Here is a 14,079-nt window from a genome sequence, read left to right on the forward strand (position 1 = left end):
AATGGGCTTGATGGATGATGGCCTTGTGCACTGACAATCTCCATGGCCCGCCCTCCCTCTTTTCAAATGATCTTCAGCTAAGAGAACTACTGGAAGCACCTGGCTTTTTCACCGATTGAAACATCAGGATTGCTATGTTTGTTTGGTATCTTGAACAAACACAGGAGCAGCTCATATATCACTGACACATCGGGCATTCAAGCTGCTGCACTTGCTTCCACCATACAACAGCATCTCAACATGACGAATACTAGTAGATCTAACCTTACAAATCAAGCCCTTCTCGACAAGATAGACAAACTCCGAGAACTCAATGTCCGAGATCTTGAGTTACCCCAGCTTGTAGTAGTCGGAGACCAATCTTCCGGTAAAAGCTCAGTTCTAGAGAGTCTTACAGGTTTCGCATTCCCGCAAGGTGCCGGACTTTGCACGCGATATGCGACGCAAATCTCTTGTCGCCGTCGACCTGAGCAGAGCGTTTCGGTATCAATCATCCCCCGACCAAACGCAGATCCGGAGCTCGTCGAGCGACTACGAAAGTTCCACGTTGAAGGAGATACCGTTACCGCAGATGTACTCGAAGAATGCTTCTCAGAGGCTAACCGACATATGGGGATAAGAATGTCTTCTGATGCCGGCGACTCTCAACTACAAGCGTTCAGCGAAGACATTCTCAAGATCGAGATCAACGGCCCGGATCAAGAGCACTTTACTGTGATTGATGTGCCTGGTATTTTCCGCGTCCCCAATCCGCCACTGACCACCGACAGTGATGTTACCTTGGTCCGCAACATGGTTGAGTCGTATATGCGAAATAGCCGGACCATCATCCTAGCGGTCTTGCCATGCAATGTCGATATCTCAACTCAAGAGATCCTCAAGATGGCCGAAGTTGCAGATCCAGAAGGTGTTCGAACAATGGGTGTGCTCACTAAGCCTGATCTAGTGCTGGAGACCGCAACTCGCGATACCATCAAAGAACTTGTTTTGGGTGGGCGGAACAGGCTGCGTCTGGGCTACTGCATGGTCAAGAATCGCGGCGCCGACGATCGCGCATCTACCCTCACAGATCGACTGGAGCAAGAGAAGCGCTTCTTCTCCAAGCCAGAGTGGAGGTCTTTGTTGACGACAGAAAGGTGTGGCGTGGGCTCGCTCAAGACCCGTCTTAGCAGCCTACTAACAAACATCACAAAACGAGAACTACCAAACGTCAGATCTGATGTTCTCGGCCAACTGGCAGCCTTCCGAGAGCAACTGGATGGGTTAGGGCCTGCACGTACTGACGAGACATCTCAGCGTACGTACCTAGGAAATCTCTCGACGAAATTCCTAACCATCACTCAAAATGCCCTGAATGGCTCCTACGACGGCAACCATGTCTTCACAGCACAGCCAAGTCTGAAGCTCATAACAGCCGTGACAAAGATGAATGAGGCCTTCTCCAACGAATTCTGGCATAAGGGTCACAAACGAACGACATCCTCCACATCTGGTGTAAATGAGGAAGAGAAGGCTTACGAGCTTGGAAAGGGAGAGGAAGACGCCGCGCTAGTGCAAGCTACACTTGAAGACTATCCTGAGCTATGCGACATAGTTGAGATGGAGGATTACGGGTGCCCCGAGCCGATCGCTTCTGACGAAGACCCCATTGCCAAGCATATTGAGCGCGTCTATCAAGAGAACCGAGGACCAGAGCTGGGCACGTTCTCAGGTACCATACTGGCTATGGTATTCAAGGAACAGTCGGAGAAGTGGCCGCAACTCGTCCAGGCTCATGTCAGCAAATCCATCATTCTGGTGCACGACTACATAGCCAAGCTCCTTGCCCACGTCTGTCCCGATAAGGAGATCTGTGACCTGCTATGGGATCATCTCATCATGGATGCAGTACGCAAAGCATATGTACGAGCTATGAAGCAGGCTCACTTTCTGCTGCGAATCGAGCGAGAAGGGAAGCCATCAACGTACAACCATTACTTTAGCTCAGAGGTGCAAAAGAAGCGGTTAGCTCGTTTAGATGCTGATATCGAAGAGAAGTTCCCTCACGAGGATGGCGCCGAACCTCAGCTCGTATCGACCACTAACCTGCGAAATCTGGTCATAGACAAGGATAACGTGCAGCAAGTGCGCGAAGACATTCTTGACGTCCTTACTAGCTACTACAAGATCTCACGAAAGCGCTTTGTTGACGTGATTTGTCGGCAAGCCATCGGTCACTTTCTTCTTGAGGGTGAAGAGAGCCCCCTCAGGGTCTTCTCTCCTGAGATGGTGTTTGGTTTGGGGGCCGAGCAGCTGGAGTTGATAGCTGGGGAGGATGCGGGTACGAGGGAACGGCGATCGATGCTAGAGTCTGAGGTCAGGAGTTTGGAGGCTGCGATGAAATTGCTAAGAATTTGAGGCGTCCTCATCCACGGGGAAAGTGGACAGCCACCTCCACGAAATACATGCCAAAAAAAGCTGATAAGACTACATTGTCTTTGAACTCTCTCAAACCTGTGTCGATGTAGTAATGTAGACTTCAGCGTACCTCTTCAACTTTTCCCATTGTATGAGGTGAGTAGGCGAACATGATGGTTGGCTTATAGACGCAGGAGAGGGCATGCGATCAACCGTAAGTGCCGATTCGCCATCGCCACCAGAGATCGCAGCGCTCACCAGGGCTATCAAGACACATATGCGGAATGCGCCACCTCTCTACATCCCTGGGATATTGGAGTCGCCATCAACCTGGCCCGCTACGAATGCCATCTTCGACGCCCTGTGGGCAGAGGTAACACGGGACGAGTGCAGAGTACCATTACCGTCGACCCCTACCACGGGGTTAGATATGCGCCCCGAATACCTTGTCAAGCCCTTTGGATCACCGGAGGACCCGCTCATGGTCATGAGCTCTTACCCGACAAGCGAGCCGACAAGTTCACTTCACATGTCGTATGGGACACTGAACGACATGTCTAACAAGTCCATCGTTGTGCTATTGATCAAACTCGGATACAACGTCGCCAATGTTCGCACAACCGGCGTGTTCATGGTGGACGTCTTCTCCCGACGCCTCGACAGAAAGCGGATGATTGGTCTCTCTGAGAAGGTCCTAGACAGCGTACCCAGCCAGCTTCGCCTTTATTGGCAGACTTTCGCGTTTATCTGTCTCGACAAGTCCACCGCTCCAGTTCTCTTGTTAGCAGGAGGGACAGCGTTCCGGGACTACTGCCAGTATCTAAAAGAGCGAGGCAGGACAGCAAAGGTCCTATATTTGTCCGGCACCCAACGCTACAAAGCAGAAATCCCGGCAGCAATGCTAGAGTACTACGACAATAGCCCAACTACAGTTCGTCGTATTGCCATCATCACGTTCCACCCCGAGCGCTTCGCAAGAAAAAAGAGTAATACAAAGTCAAGCCGAGACGACGACATGGCGATCCGCGAACGCCTAATTGATTATGCCCTAATCATTCTGTACGGGCAGCCCAACGTCCAGGGCTTCCTCTCCACATGCGCATACCGCTTCAACCTCCGTTCAGGAGCGCTCGTACGGAAGGACATCATCGCCAAAGGAGGGAGCGCTCTGTCCTCATATCTCAAGCTACCTCTAACGCTTAAGGATCCGCTGGACACATTCCGTACCGCCATGAAGACGATTAAGATGCCATTGTCCAAAGACGCCATTGCGAGGATAAGTGTGCTCGCCATGGATGCCGATAAGGCACTCGATTGGCTCGACCGCCCAGAACTCCAAGCCATCTATGGGCCCTACGTGGCAACCTACAAGGCGTCTGTAATACAGACAGAGGATATGAGAGTAAGGCGGGGTCTGAAGCAGGTAGAGAGAGTCGAAGGCAGGCACAAGAGTGAAGATCAGCGTAAGAGTCTAAGAAAGGCTTTGGACGACGAATTTGGACCCCCAGCTAAGCGGCACCAGAGCGTTTTCGAGCAAGACCAACGGCGACGACTATATACTCAGAAGTTCTAGAATTAGTAACATTTTTGGGGGAAACAGAAAGACCAACACACGGGGATGTACAGGACCGCAAGCACCAATTCGAAAGAGAAGGTGTGCTTCGTATTGGGGTATCATAGTAGAATGTGAAATGGCAAGACTGCGGCTCACGCAGCTTCTTTGCCCTCATCTGCGACGGTCGACTTATCCTCCACTTTAGTCTCTCCGTCCTTGAACAGCTCCTGGCCCAGCTCTTCTAGAAACTTCTCCGCCTGCCCTTTACTTCTCTTCTCTTGTATGGCCCTCTTCTTTTCTCTGACCATAGCCTTTCTCTTCTCCACAGCCTCTTTGCGCTCCTGCCTCACGCGCTCAGTGTCTTCCCTGTCCTTCTCAATCCGACTCATCTGTTCTTGTCGCTCCTCTTCGTCCTTGGAGAAGTTGAAGAAGCCCATGCCGCGCTGCCTGACTTCGGCTCTGCCGTCAAAGTGTACCTCGGGTGGTGGCGTGAGTTCTTTGTCGCGCTTGGAAGCTAGATCAGCCATCTGCTGCGCGATGGTCTCATCGGGGTTGAAAGCGTGTGTTTGTACGGTGTCGCCGAAGATTATGTTGGTGGGCATGCTGGGCCGCGCGGTGAAGCGGTCGGGTTCGTCGGCGGCGAGGGTGCGCTTTCGACGCTCTTCGCGGGCAGCTTCTGCGCGTGTGCCCTTTCGTGTCCGCCCAAACTCATCCGTGTATTCTACGAGTTCCTCCTCTTCATCCTCCTCCGACTCGGATGAGCTGGCGTGTTCCGCCTCGCCTTTTTCTTGTTGCTCAGCCCATTTGCGGTCAAAGTCTACGCCGTATTTGTCGTCGAGATCTTCCACATCGCCGCGCTTCAAGGCATCATACAGGCGCGCCTTTTCTTCCATGCGCCGCTTTGTGCGCTTCCACGCGACTTCATCTTCGCCCTTCTCCTCGGTTGTGCGCCCACGGTGCTTCTGAGTGAAGTCTGTGTCTTCCAGGTCCTTCAGTGCGCGCTTCTTGACGTTCTTGTTGTGTGTCTTGAAGATGTCTTCCTTCTGCGGTCGTGCGCGGCCCGCGGTGGGCTTGTTCGGCTCCGTCGAAGAGTTCTTGATGAGGTTGGAGAGGGTCGAGGAGAAGGCGAGACTGCTCGAGCTGGAGATTTCTTTCGCCTTTGCGCGTCGCTTGGGCCGCACGCCGTAGAGATGGGCGTCTTTGGAGGACATGGTGGGGTTGGTGATGAAAGTCAATTTGGGTGGTGGCAGTCGCGTGCTGAGCGCGTAGGCGCGGCGGCGATGTTCGGAGCTCTGAGCTTGTTGCGTCACTAACCTCAGCAGCTACCCCACCTAGGTAACATTTGATTCACCAACCCCACATCGCAGTACCTTTGAGAGCCGCACCGCGATTTCCGCGAGCCGCAGTCTTTCTCTGTTCAAGTCTGGATATCTTCGCATTGTCTTCTGAGAGCTGATACAAATTTCACGTTCTCAGCATCAAGATTCGCACAGCCAATTGACTACAACAAACAAACATGCCTCTACCTCGTCAAGTATTCATCGCCGTTATCGGTACGCACAATAATCTTCCCACATAAATGCTTGATACTAACAGCTACAGGTGCTGGCGGCGTAGGCAAAGCCTTCCTCTCCCAACTATCTGCCCTCTCTAAACGTCTCTCCCAATCGCCTTCGTCGCCGTACTACCTCTCCCTCATCTGGCTCAGCACCTCCAAGAAGGCTGTCTACCACGCCGACTACAAATCCCTCTCCAACTGGGAATCCGAGCTCCAAAACACTTCCAACCCCACATTGCCGCTCCCACAACTCTGCGAGTACCTACAGAAAGCGCCTGGCAAGGTGGTTCTGGTCGACAACACCAGCAACCAGGACGTTGCGGATAGCTACCCTGCTTTCTTGAAGAAGGGAATCAGCATTGTAACGCCAAACAAGAAAGCCTTCTCAGGAAGCTATGGCCTGTGGACACAGATCTTTGATGCTGCGAGCAACGGAAATGGTGCTGGTGGCTACGTCTTCCACGAGTCGTCAGTCGGCGCGGGACTGCCTGTTATCTCTACACTGAAGGATCTGGTCGAGACTGGAGACGAAGTCACAAAGATTGAGGGCGTTTTCAGCGGAACTATGAGTTTCCTTTTCAACTCCTTCCAGCCTCTCGGCGGTGGAGGTGGAAAGTTCTCAGCTGAGGTCACATCAGCCAAAGAGAAGGGTTACACTGAGCCCGACGCTCGCGACGATTTGAACGGACTAGACGTCGCCCGAAAGCTTACTATCCTCGCCCGTCTCGCTGGCCTAAAGGTCGAATCGCCAACATCATTCCCGGTTCAGTCTCTCATCCCCAAGGAGCTCGAGTCGTGCTCATCCGGCGACGAGTTCCTCGAGAAACTCCCACAATACGACGACCAAATGGAGAAGCTTAAGGCAGAGGCAGAGAAGGAAGGCAAGGTCATCCGATTTGTAGGAAGCGTGGACGTACCAAACAACAAGGTCAAAGTCGGATTGGAGAAGTTTGACACAAGCCACCCCATTGCGGCACTCAAGGGAAGCGACAACATCATCGCATTCTACACAAAGAGATATGGCGACAACCCGCTCATCATCCAAGGTGCTGGTGCTGGCGGCGATGTCACTGCCATGGGTGTCACAGCGGACCTGGTCAAGGTACTCCGGTTACTACATTGAGTAGTCTTCATGTAAACTAAAAAGCGAATACAATGACCCGTTGCTACCACAAAGCCTGCCTACCCAGAGCGGCTACAGTAACATCGTACACCACATCAACTCACACTAGCATTCGTCTTGCCGGTTGTGCGTCAAAACCACAGTCTTTGGTTTCCTATGCTTTTGCATTGCACCGAGCGTCATGATCGTCGCTCCCCGTTGATGCCGAACTTTATTTCTCTGCCGATCAGAGCCCAACCGACAAAACCCCTTGATGCGAACCCCTCACTCGGCGAGAGTGATGTGCAGTGATGGAACCTTCCAGCTGGCAGGTTGATCTCTGGGCTTCAATTGCTTGATCTGCTAAATTGCTTGTTTCGCGACACTGGTGCGAAGCTTATGTGGTGATATTGAAGGCTTGTCAATGTGTGACGTTGGCGTAGAGGCTGTGCACGTCGTCCCTGCGTGTCGTGCGTCGAATATAGGTCCTGCTATCTCTTCTTGCGCGTGAGGCGAAGCTGTCGAAATTGATCAGGCGTGATGCGACATTTCTTTGGCTTTTTCGTTATGGCTCTGCTGATCTCCACGCCTGTTACTCTCTACTCACTATAGTCCTTAATCAGAATTGTAGTCATAGGATCGCAAGTGTACCACATTGTCGAGACGCAACCCCTCAGAAAGGGACATATGACCTGGTCTGTGAAGTAAGGTACAGCTGTGAGCAGCAGCAGATCTTCAAGCGCGATGATGATATTTATCACGCAAACCACCGATGCCCTGCAGCACGAGAAGATCAAGCACGCTGATCTCAGGCTTGGTGTGCTTGTTCCTCTTGGGGCAGGTTTGATTCCCTTTCACATCACATAGGGTTCATGGACTTCTCCGGCAGCTGACGATCTGCAGACGTTACTCATGGCGCAAACCAGATTTCGAGTCGGCAACAAACTTTGTGACATTGTCCATGCATTTGTCACTAGAGCTTGGACACGACATTCGGCGAGAAAAGGGATTCTTCACCGACGGCAAACTGAGATTTTGGCCACGACAACGAAAAGCTCACTTTTTCTCCATCTTGGTGGGGAGAATATGGCTAGCTTGGCGGACAGAGCGGAATATACGGTGTAATAGTATATGCCTGCATGGCTTGGCGGGGTGGAAAGGGTGTCATGGTGCACTTAGTGTACATGCCTGCATGCGCTGGTGGGTATCGATATCGCGTAGCTCCAAGCAGCGGTGACGCGTCTGTACGTGCCAGAGCGCAAGGTCTAGATTGCTTTGCGAAGCACCTGCATGGGAGCGGAAGTGTGGCACGCAGGTGTGGCACAGATTCGTAACCATGCATGGGTGTGGCAGGCAATCTGGTAACATCCGTCAGTAAGGGTGCTTGGAACACTTGCAACACTCGAGAGATGGGTAAATGCGCGATGCACGTAATTGTTTGCAAACATATGTGAATTTTGTAACAAACTAGCTTCTAGAACACTCTTGAGTCATTCGTAAGTCATAGCAACAGCAAGCGAGAAAGAAAGCGACGAAGCGCCTGCCGCTTCTAACGCACAAACGTTTTGCTGCCCAACGCCAAACAACCCTGGTAATTCCAAACCAAAATGGAAGCAAACGCAGGTTGCCCTTGCCCTCTTCGTGTTCGCCTGAAGTACTCCCTGTCGTTTTTACGTGAGAACGCCGCGGCCGAAATGAGTGCGCAAGAGTACCCGTCGCCGGGGCACGTTCGCGTGCGCAGAATGCAAGAGCAGAGTGGGTATCCGAAGTAAGAGAGAGATGAGAGAAACAGGCCAAAGCGCGCTAGGCGAGGTTGAAGAAAACAGATACATGAAGTGAAGAGTGGAGTTTCGGCAGTCGTCGTGAGGAGCTGGGAGGTTCGGCTCAAGAGACCAGACAAGTGTGGCTGATGGCCTGCACGGTCCGCGGAGTGCATGATCATGGCATGTGATTGCCGTTCGGGCCGAGGAAAACGTGGCTAAGTGGATCAATGGGGAAGCGACTCCTCACTTCAGCCACAGCCTAGACTCCGACGCGATGCGGACTACCAAGAGCTGAGGTGGGTTGTATAGGTACTGACGTGGCTAAGGAAAGCGCAATATCGACGGTCCGTTCATCTGAAGATGGTGGAGATGCGCTTGGTGCGCTGCCGGACACGCGAGAGCATGTTGGCTTTGTAGGGCTCAGCCGACATGGAGATGGACGAGTGTCGCATGCTTGCGCGGTCGTTGCTTGATGTGTCGCTTGGGCTGGTCGCGCTGCTGCTCTCGGCGTCGTCTTCTCGTACAGCGGGGTAGGGCTGATCAGCCGAGGGGAAGAAGTAGGCGTCGAGTCGGGAGTTCATTGCGCGGTTCTTCTCAGAGGCAGCTGTGACCAAGCTGCTCTTGCTGCCTACGCTGGTCGCACTGTCGGTTCGGGTGATGTTGTCGAGGCGGATGTCCCGGCGTGCTGCGTTCAGAGACGTCGAGTGTGCGCGTGCGAGGCCTGAGAGGGATCCGACAGGTGGTGCTGGTCCGTCGCCGATGAGCTTGTACTCAAACTCGGAGACGTGGCCGTGGCAGTAGGGGCAGTGGTCGCACTTGACTTCCCAGCCGGAGATTCCCAACTTCTTGCCGCATGTGGAGAGGTTGCTGGAGGGGCTGCATGGGCGAACCAGGTGGTACCAGCGGTGCTGGCACGGGAGGACCGTGACACAGAGTTCGGCGACGCACATTGTGGTGTTTTCAAGTGATGTCGAGGTAGATTCGTTTTCGGGGTGTGGTTCCGGGAAACGTTGCGGGTGATGGCGACGTCGTGGTGGGAGACGTGGTGTCGGTCTTGGAGGTGACGGGCGGGATGCAGTCACGAGGTCAAAACGGGTGGCAATCTGGGGTAGACGCTAGTGGCCACTAGTGAATAGGTGGTAGTGAAGCGGTAGTGGTAGAGTGCTGGCGTAGATGGAGTCTGCGGTGATGTCCAGAAAAGCGGCGGGTCCGATTATAAGGGCAGGAGGGCCGTGGAGTGGAGATTGACAGTGTAGGATGCCGTGCGCCAAGGTTTGATGGCTGATTGGGACGCGCGTGGTCGATCACCCCTTACCTACTTGTTTAGGGAATGGCGGGCGGGGAACGACAAGTGCGGCGGAGTTTAGAGCGGGCAAGCGCGATGGGGGACGACAGGTGCGGCGAAAAGCAACGGTGTTATGTAGACTCAGCCCAGGCCGGAACTTGGTGGAATGACGATGGGGTCGGTGCCGGCGGCTTGGTAAGGTTGCTTACTGCAGCGAGGGGACGGACGAGCAAGGCAGCCGGGCGATGAGTCAGAACAGCTGCGGCAGGGTGGTGATCAGGTCAGGCTGATCTAGCTGGTAGCTGGCAGCTGGTGTTTCTGAGTAAACCTTGGAATGGTACGACGACGTGGACTGCTAGGGAGACGCCATAGTATTTAACACAACGGACCACTCTGCTGGGCGGCGGAGGCGGCAGGGGTCGAGGGTTCCAGCTTCTAGCGCGCAGAGGATTGACCAGGTGTGCCCAAGCCTAGCAACGCCCGTGATGCCAAACAAGGCGACTCCTTCATGTCCGTCGCGGCACCGGGACACAAACGCGGGCTCTGGCACTAACGGCGGACCAAGAGAGTTTGCAAGCAGATCCGTGCCAGCCTGCTGGATCCGTGTGCTATCGACTCTCACCGCTCTCAGATAACGAGGTGCGCCGTCCGCCATGAGAGCCCTTCCAAAGCCTTCACCACGCAGCGTGTCGGAACCCATTGGCGCTGGACCCCTGTGCCACCCTGTGCGACAATGACAATCATAGAAATCTGCCCTGACACGACTGCGCTCAGACGCTCTGCTAATCAGCGCCGCGACAAGGGGGTTGCTATTTTGCCAAAAGCCATCTCCTGCCCTCCAAGCCCAAAGTTTCGCTGCACTGTGCTACACTATGGAGACTTCCAAGGCTATCGGACCGGTAGCGAGCGGAACATATTGAATCCCAGGTCAGCGCTGGCGGGTGAGCATGCGCATCGCCCGTACAGGCATGGCCGGAATGCGCTTCAGATGAAGTCATGCCTCGTGGTCTCTCATGTACTCGACTTTCCGCTGCGATTTTTCACCCGCCATCACCAGATCGCAATCAAAATCGTCAAGTCGACACTGTGCTTTGCGAAGCAAAAGTCCCCTCGCTTCGCTTGAGCAGGTGCCGCTTTCTCCCGCCCTGCAGCCCGAAATCAGCTGTTTATGCGAAGAAGCAACCAAAAAGTACACGGCACTTATCTCGGACTCTTACCACGGTGTGTAACAAGACGTCAACAGTGGCCCCATGCTGGGATGCCGCTCGCGTGCATCGTGATTGACTAGAAAGGCGGCTACACATGCACCTCTCCGGTAAGACATGCTCTATCACAGGCTGCACAGCAGTACCCTGGCCGTGGGTGCATAGTAGCAAGCCTCCGATAGTGCCATCAATCAGACAAGTCCCGTATGCAGCAGGATACCCGTTACGCAGCGCAGCGCGCTAGCACATCAGCCCTGTCGGTTGATCTTCATCCCTTCATCTATCCTCCCGCCCACGGGCCTGCGAAAACTTCTGCTACCCGAATCAATTCAGGCACTCATATTACATGCCGCCCAAGGGGGTGGGAATTCACAGGAACGCCAGATCAGAGCTAAATTGTCAGTGTGTCAGAACCCATGACAGGAGCGCCCTAATCGAATCGGCCCACCAGCACAGCCTCAACGCCTTTATGCATCAGCTCGCCTCGCGATTCGCTCCGCTCCTCTCACGCGTCTCTCACGCCCCTTGGCACCAACTAGTCCTCTTGGCCCCGGCTTGGCTCAGGTTCGATCTTCGTCCACACACGACCCCGCTTCATGACCAACTCCAACATCCGCCTAGTATCACGCGGTCTGATATTATCGCAGGCCCATATACAAGCTACTAAAATTGCGCCACACGTTCTGCTTAGCCAAATAGTGCTTCCGCAACTGCGAGGCATTTCTTGACCTATCGCAAATGCTTGACAAGCGCCTGCCCAGGCCATCGTGTAACTCTCACAGGCCCAGCAAGACAACAATGGTTCCAATCCCGTGGTTATGACACCTTTCCAAGCTTTCAGCACGACTCCATGGTGCCGGCGATCCTGTTGGCGGTTCCAGCGCATGGCACTGGTGCCAGCACAGATACACAAGCCACGCGACACAGATAGTATGGCTTGAGTCTGATCGTGATGGAGTCCGATGCACCTCTGCTCGGCGCTGTCGCAGTGCCAGTTTGACTTTGAATGACGGTTTCTAGGTTTGACAACGTCCCATGCACCTTAAGCATGACTGAGACCGGCATTGTTCGTTCCCTCCTCGTTCTGACCCGCTCTACGGAGAAATCAGGAAGCGCATCAGCTTAGCAATCATGGTAAGTAACAAAAAGAACACCACGAGATTCGATTCAAGTCAATTCCCGCATGTATTTAAACTCTTTGAAGTGGTCAATGACAAGCTCAATGACTGAATATTCCCCATACCCACAAAACGCGGCAGATCCACTAATGCTAGGCACACCCCTCCTGCGTGCTCTGCTCGCCTTACTGAACCCTGTGTCCTGAAAAAACCATCAACTGTGAGTACAGGGTACTTTCGCTTTGGCAAGTCTCGCGAACCCTTTCACACTGAGAACCTACTCACACTTCCTAGCCGCCTCCAGTGTGACGTATCTCCAGTGACGCACATAGAGAGCGCTAGCACACTAGACTACAGTGCCACCACATTGATGAAGTCTCGTCACGCAACTGGCAAGCCATGCTCTCTATCCTCACGGTTTCTTCTTTCACTATAAACAAGGGCATTCGGCAGTAATGTGGCTGTCAAGTCACAATCACATGCCGATTCAGATCCGTAAAGAGTAAGCTCACCGCTTGGCTATGCTTTAGCGCTACTCTCCAGCTGTGGTGTGGCTGCTTCGTCCGGTGTCTGTGGAGAAGCAGTGAGGGGTTTAGTCCAAGAGTGGAGTTTTGCTTGCGCAGTGGGCTACAGTTCTATATGATCATCACTCCCGATCCTTCCGGTGTTGTTGCACACCGATCGATGACGGTCGAAATCTGAACATGCTTGATTCTCGAACGTACGCTGCATCGACTAAAGCGTTTGGGTATTCTACAGACCGAGCCAGACTCCAACAATCGTGCCAACCATCGATGCGAATACAACCCTGCCACTCCATCCAATGGCTCTCTCGGCACTAGACTCGTCATCCTGAGCATCATCCCCATCCTGAGAGTCTTCTCCATCCCGTGGACCGAATTTCTCGTCAAGCACCGCTTTCGCACTTATCGGAGCCCGACTTCCGTCCTGCACCTTCCCAGGTTTCAAACATACGACTTTTGCATGAACGTTGCGACCGGTAATACGGTTGGTGACGGGAGTGGTGGGATAGAAGTGTAGGATGTCCACAGTGGGAAAGTTCAGTGCCACGTCGTAGTCGGTGTGAATAGGGAACCTGTTACCCCAACCGCTGCTCAGATTGCGGTCGTCGCAGGTAGGTACGGTGAAATTCTCAGTGTAGGTTTCGTTGTCATACTTAGCCCACTCCCGTATGCGGACGTGGTCAGAGGCGTTGAATGGTGCAGTGTCTATAAGCGCCATTAGTTAGATCTCGCCCTCTTTGTTGCCACGAATCCAGGACTTACCAACTGTCACAGCTTCGGCCAACATGCCTTCACATTCGGAAGGTATTTTGTGGTTGATAGTGTTGCAATCCTGAGATCCCCACACAAGGAATGTACTTGAGTAATGAGCCTGGAGAGCTTGCACACATTCTTCTCCAAGCATCGTCTTACAATCCCCATTGTCATCTTGCGCCCTCTCCAAAACTTGTCTACTAAACGTCAGATTCGAGCTGGTGAAGTCCTGCAACGGGACAACGTTGTGGCAGAAACTCATCCGATTGTCTAAACGTTCTATATCCGATTCACCAACGTCGAACCATAGAACGGATTGAGTGTCGTTCTCGCTGATTCCACCTCCAGGCCAGATGTAAGGCCCGATATAAGATGAGATCTGCCAATTGATCCCGTTGTCTTCGGAGAACAATGGCACTAATTCGCTTCCGAGCCAGGACATGCTTAGAGCAGTTGTGTTGTGGGTGACGGAGGCATTGTATGCGAGGCCATCGGAGAGATCATCGCATGTCAAGGACTCGGGGTCAGAATCAGAAGACGATTGTGCGTACGCTGTCGTGCCTAGCACAGAAGCAAGGACTAGGTGTTTCATACGAGGAAGCATGTTGGATGGACGTCGTGGAGAACTCGTTGGGGTTGTTTTTCTCAGGCTGTAGAGCCATAGCAGTCGGGGTGACCGCCTCTTTCTTTATACCGCTCCAGTCATCATCACCCTGCTACATTCGGCCAACTCACAGTATAGAACCATGACATCACATCCGATTTGCCGTGGTGGCGGTTAGGCATCCTACATACCGACGACAGAGTCCTTGGCAAATG

General features: G+C 53.3%; 6 protein-coding genes across 6 annotated transcripts; 3 read left to right on the top strand and 3 right to left on the bottom strand.

Moving 5' to 3' along the window:
• Positions 1-240: 240 nt before the first annotated feature.
• J4E86_003353 (uncharacterized protein) lies at positions 241-2,397 on the top strand (the record flags this gene model as incomplete). Its single annotated transcript, XM_051443908.1, has 1 exon — positions 241-2,397. The coding sequence occupies one exon, from the start codon at positions 241-243 to the stop codon at positions 2,395-2,397; it is 2,157 nt and encodes a 718-aa protein (XP_051305403.1).
• Positions 2,398-2,599: 202 nt separating this feature from the next.
• On the top strand, positions 2,600-3,970 carry J4E86_003354 (uncharacterized protein; the record flags this gene model as incomplete). The annotated part of the gene is made up of 1 exon (XM_051443909.1): positions 2,600-3,970. One exon carries the CDS (start codon positions 2,600-2,602, stop codon positions 3,968-3,970), a length of 1,371 nt encoding a protein of 456 aa, XP_051305404.1.
• A 134-nt stretch (positions 3,971-4,104) lies between these two features.
• Positions 4,105-5,163, bottom strand: J4E86_003355 (uncharacterized protein; the record flags this gene model as incomplete). The annotated part of the gene is made up of 1 exon (XM_051443910.1): positions 4,105-5,163. The coding sequence occupies one exon, from the start codon at positions 5,161-5,163 to the stop codon at positions 4,105-4,107; it is 1,059 nt and encodes a 352-aa protein (XP_051305405.1).
• Positions 5,164-5,468: 305 nt separating this feature from the next.
• On the top strand, positions 5,469-6,633 carry J4E86_003356 (uncharacterized protein; the record flags this gene model as incomplete). The annotated part of the gene is made up of 2 exons (XM_051443911.1): positions 5,469-5,505; positions 5,555-6,633. The coding sequence occupies 2 exons, from the start codon at positions 5,469-5,471 to the stop codon at positions 6,631-6,633; spliced, it is 1,116 nt and encodes a 371-aa protein (XP_051305406.1).
• A 2,092-nt stretch (positions 6,634-8,725) lies between these two features.
• Positions 8,726-9,325, bottom strand: J4E86_003357 (uncharacterized protein; the record flags this gene model as incomplete). Its single annotated transcript, XM_051443912.1, has 1 exon — positions 8,726-9,325. One exon carries the CDS (start codon positions 9,323-9,325, stop codon positions 8,726-8,728), a length of 600 nt encoding a protein of 199 aa, XP_051305407.1.
• A 3,411-nt stretch (positions 9,326-12,736) lies between these two features.
• Positions 12,737-13,294, bottom strand: J4E86_003358 (uncharacterized protein; the record flags this gene model as incomplete). The annotated part of the gene is made up of 2 exons (XM_051443913.1): positions 12,737-13,212; positions 13,270-13,294. The coding sequence occupies 2 exons, from the start codon at positions 13,292-13,294 to the stop codon at positions 12,737-12,739; spliced, it is 501 nt and encodes a 166-aa protein (XP_051305408.1).
• Between the last annotated feature and the right edge of the window lie 785 nt (positions 13,295-14,079).

This window comes from Alternaria arbusti (genome assembly GCF_024043155.1).
Source record: "Alternaria arbusti strain BMP 1465 chromosome Unknown scaffold_3, whole genome shotgun sequence".
In the NCBI taxonomy this organism is placed as follows: domain Eukaryota; kingdom Fungi; phylum Ascomycota; class Dothideomycetes; order Pleosporales; family Pleosporaceae; genus Alternaria; species Alternaria arbusti.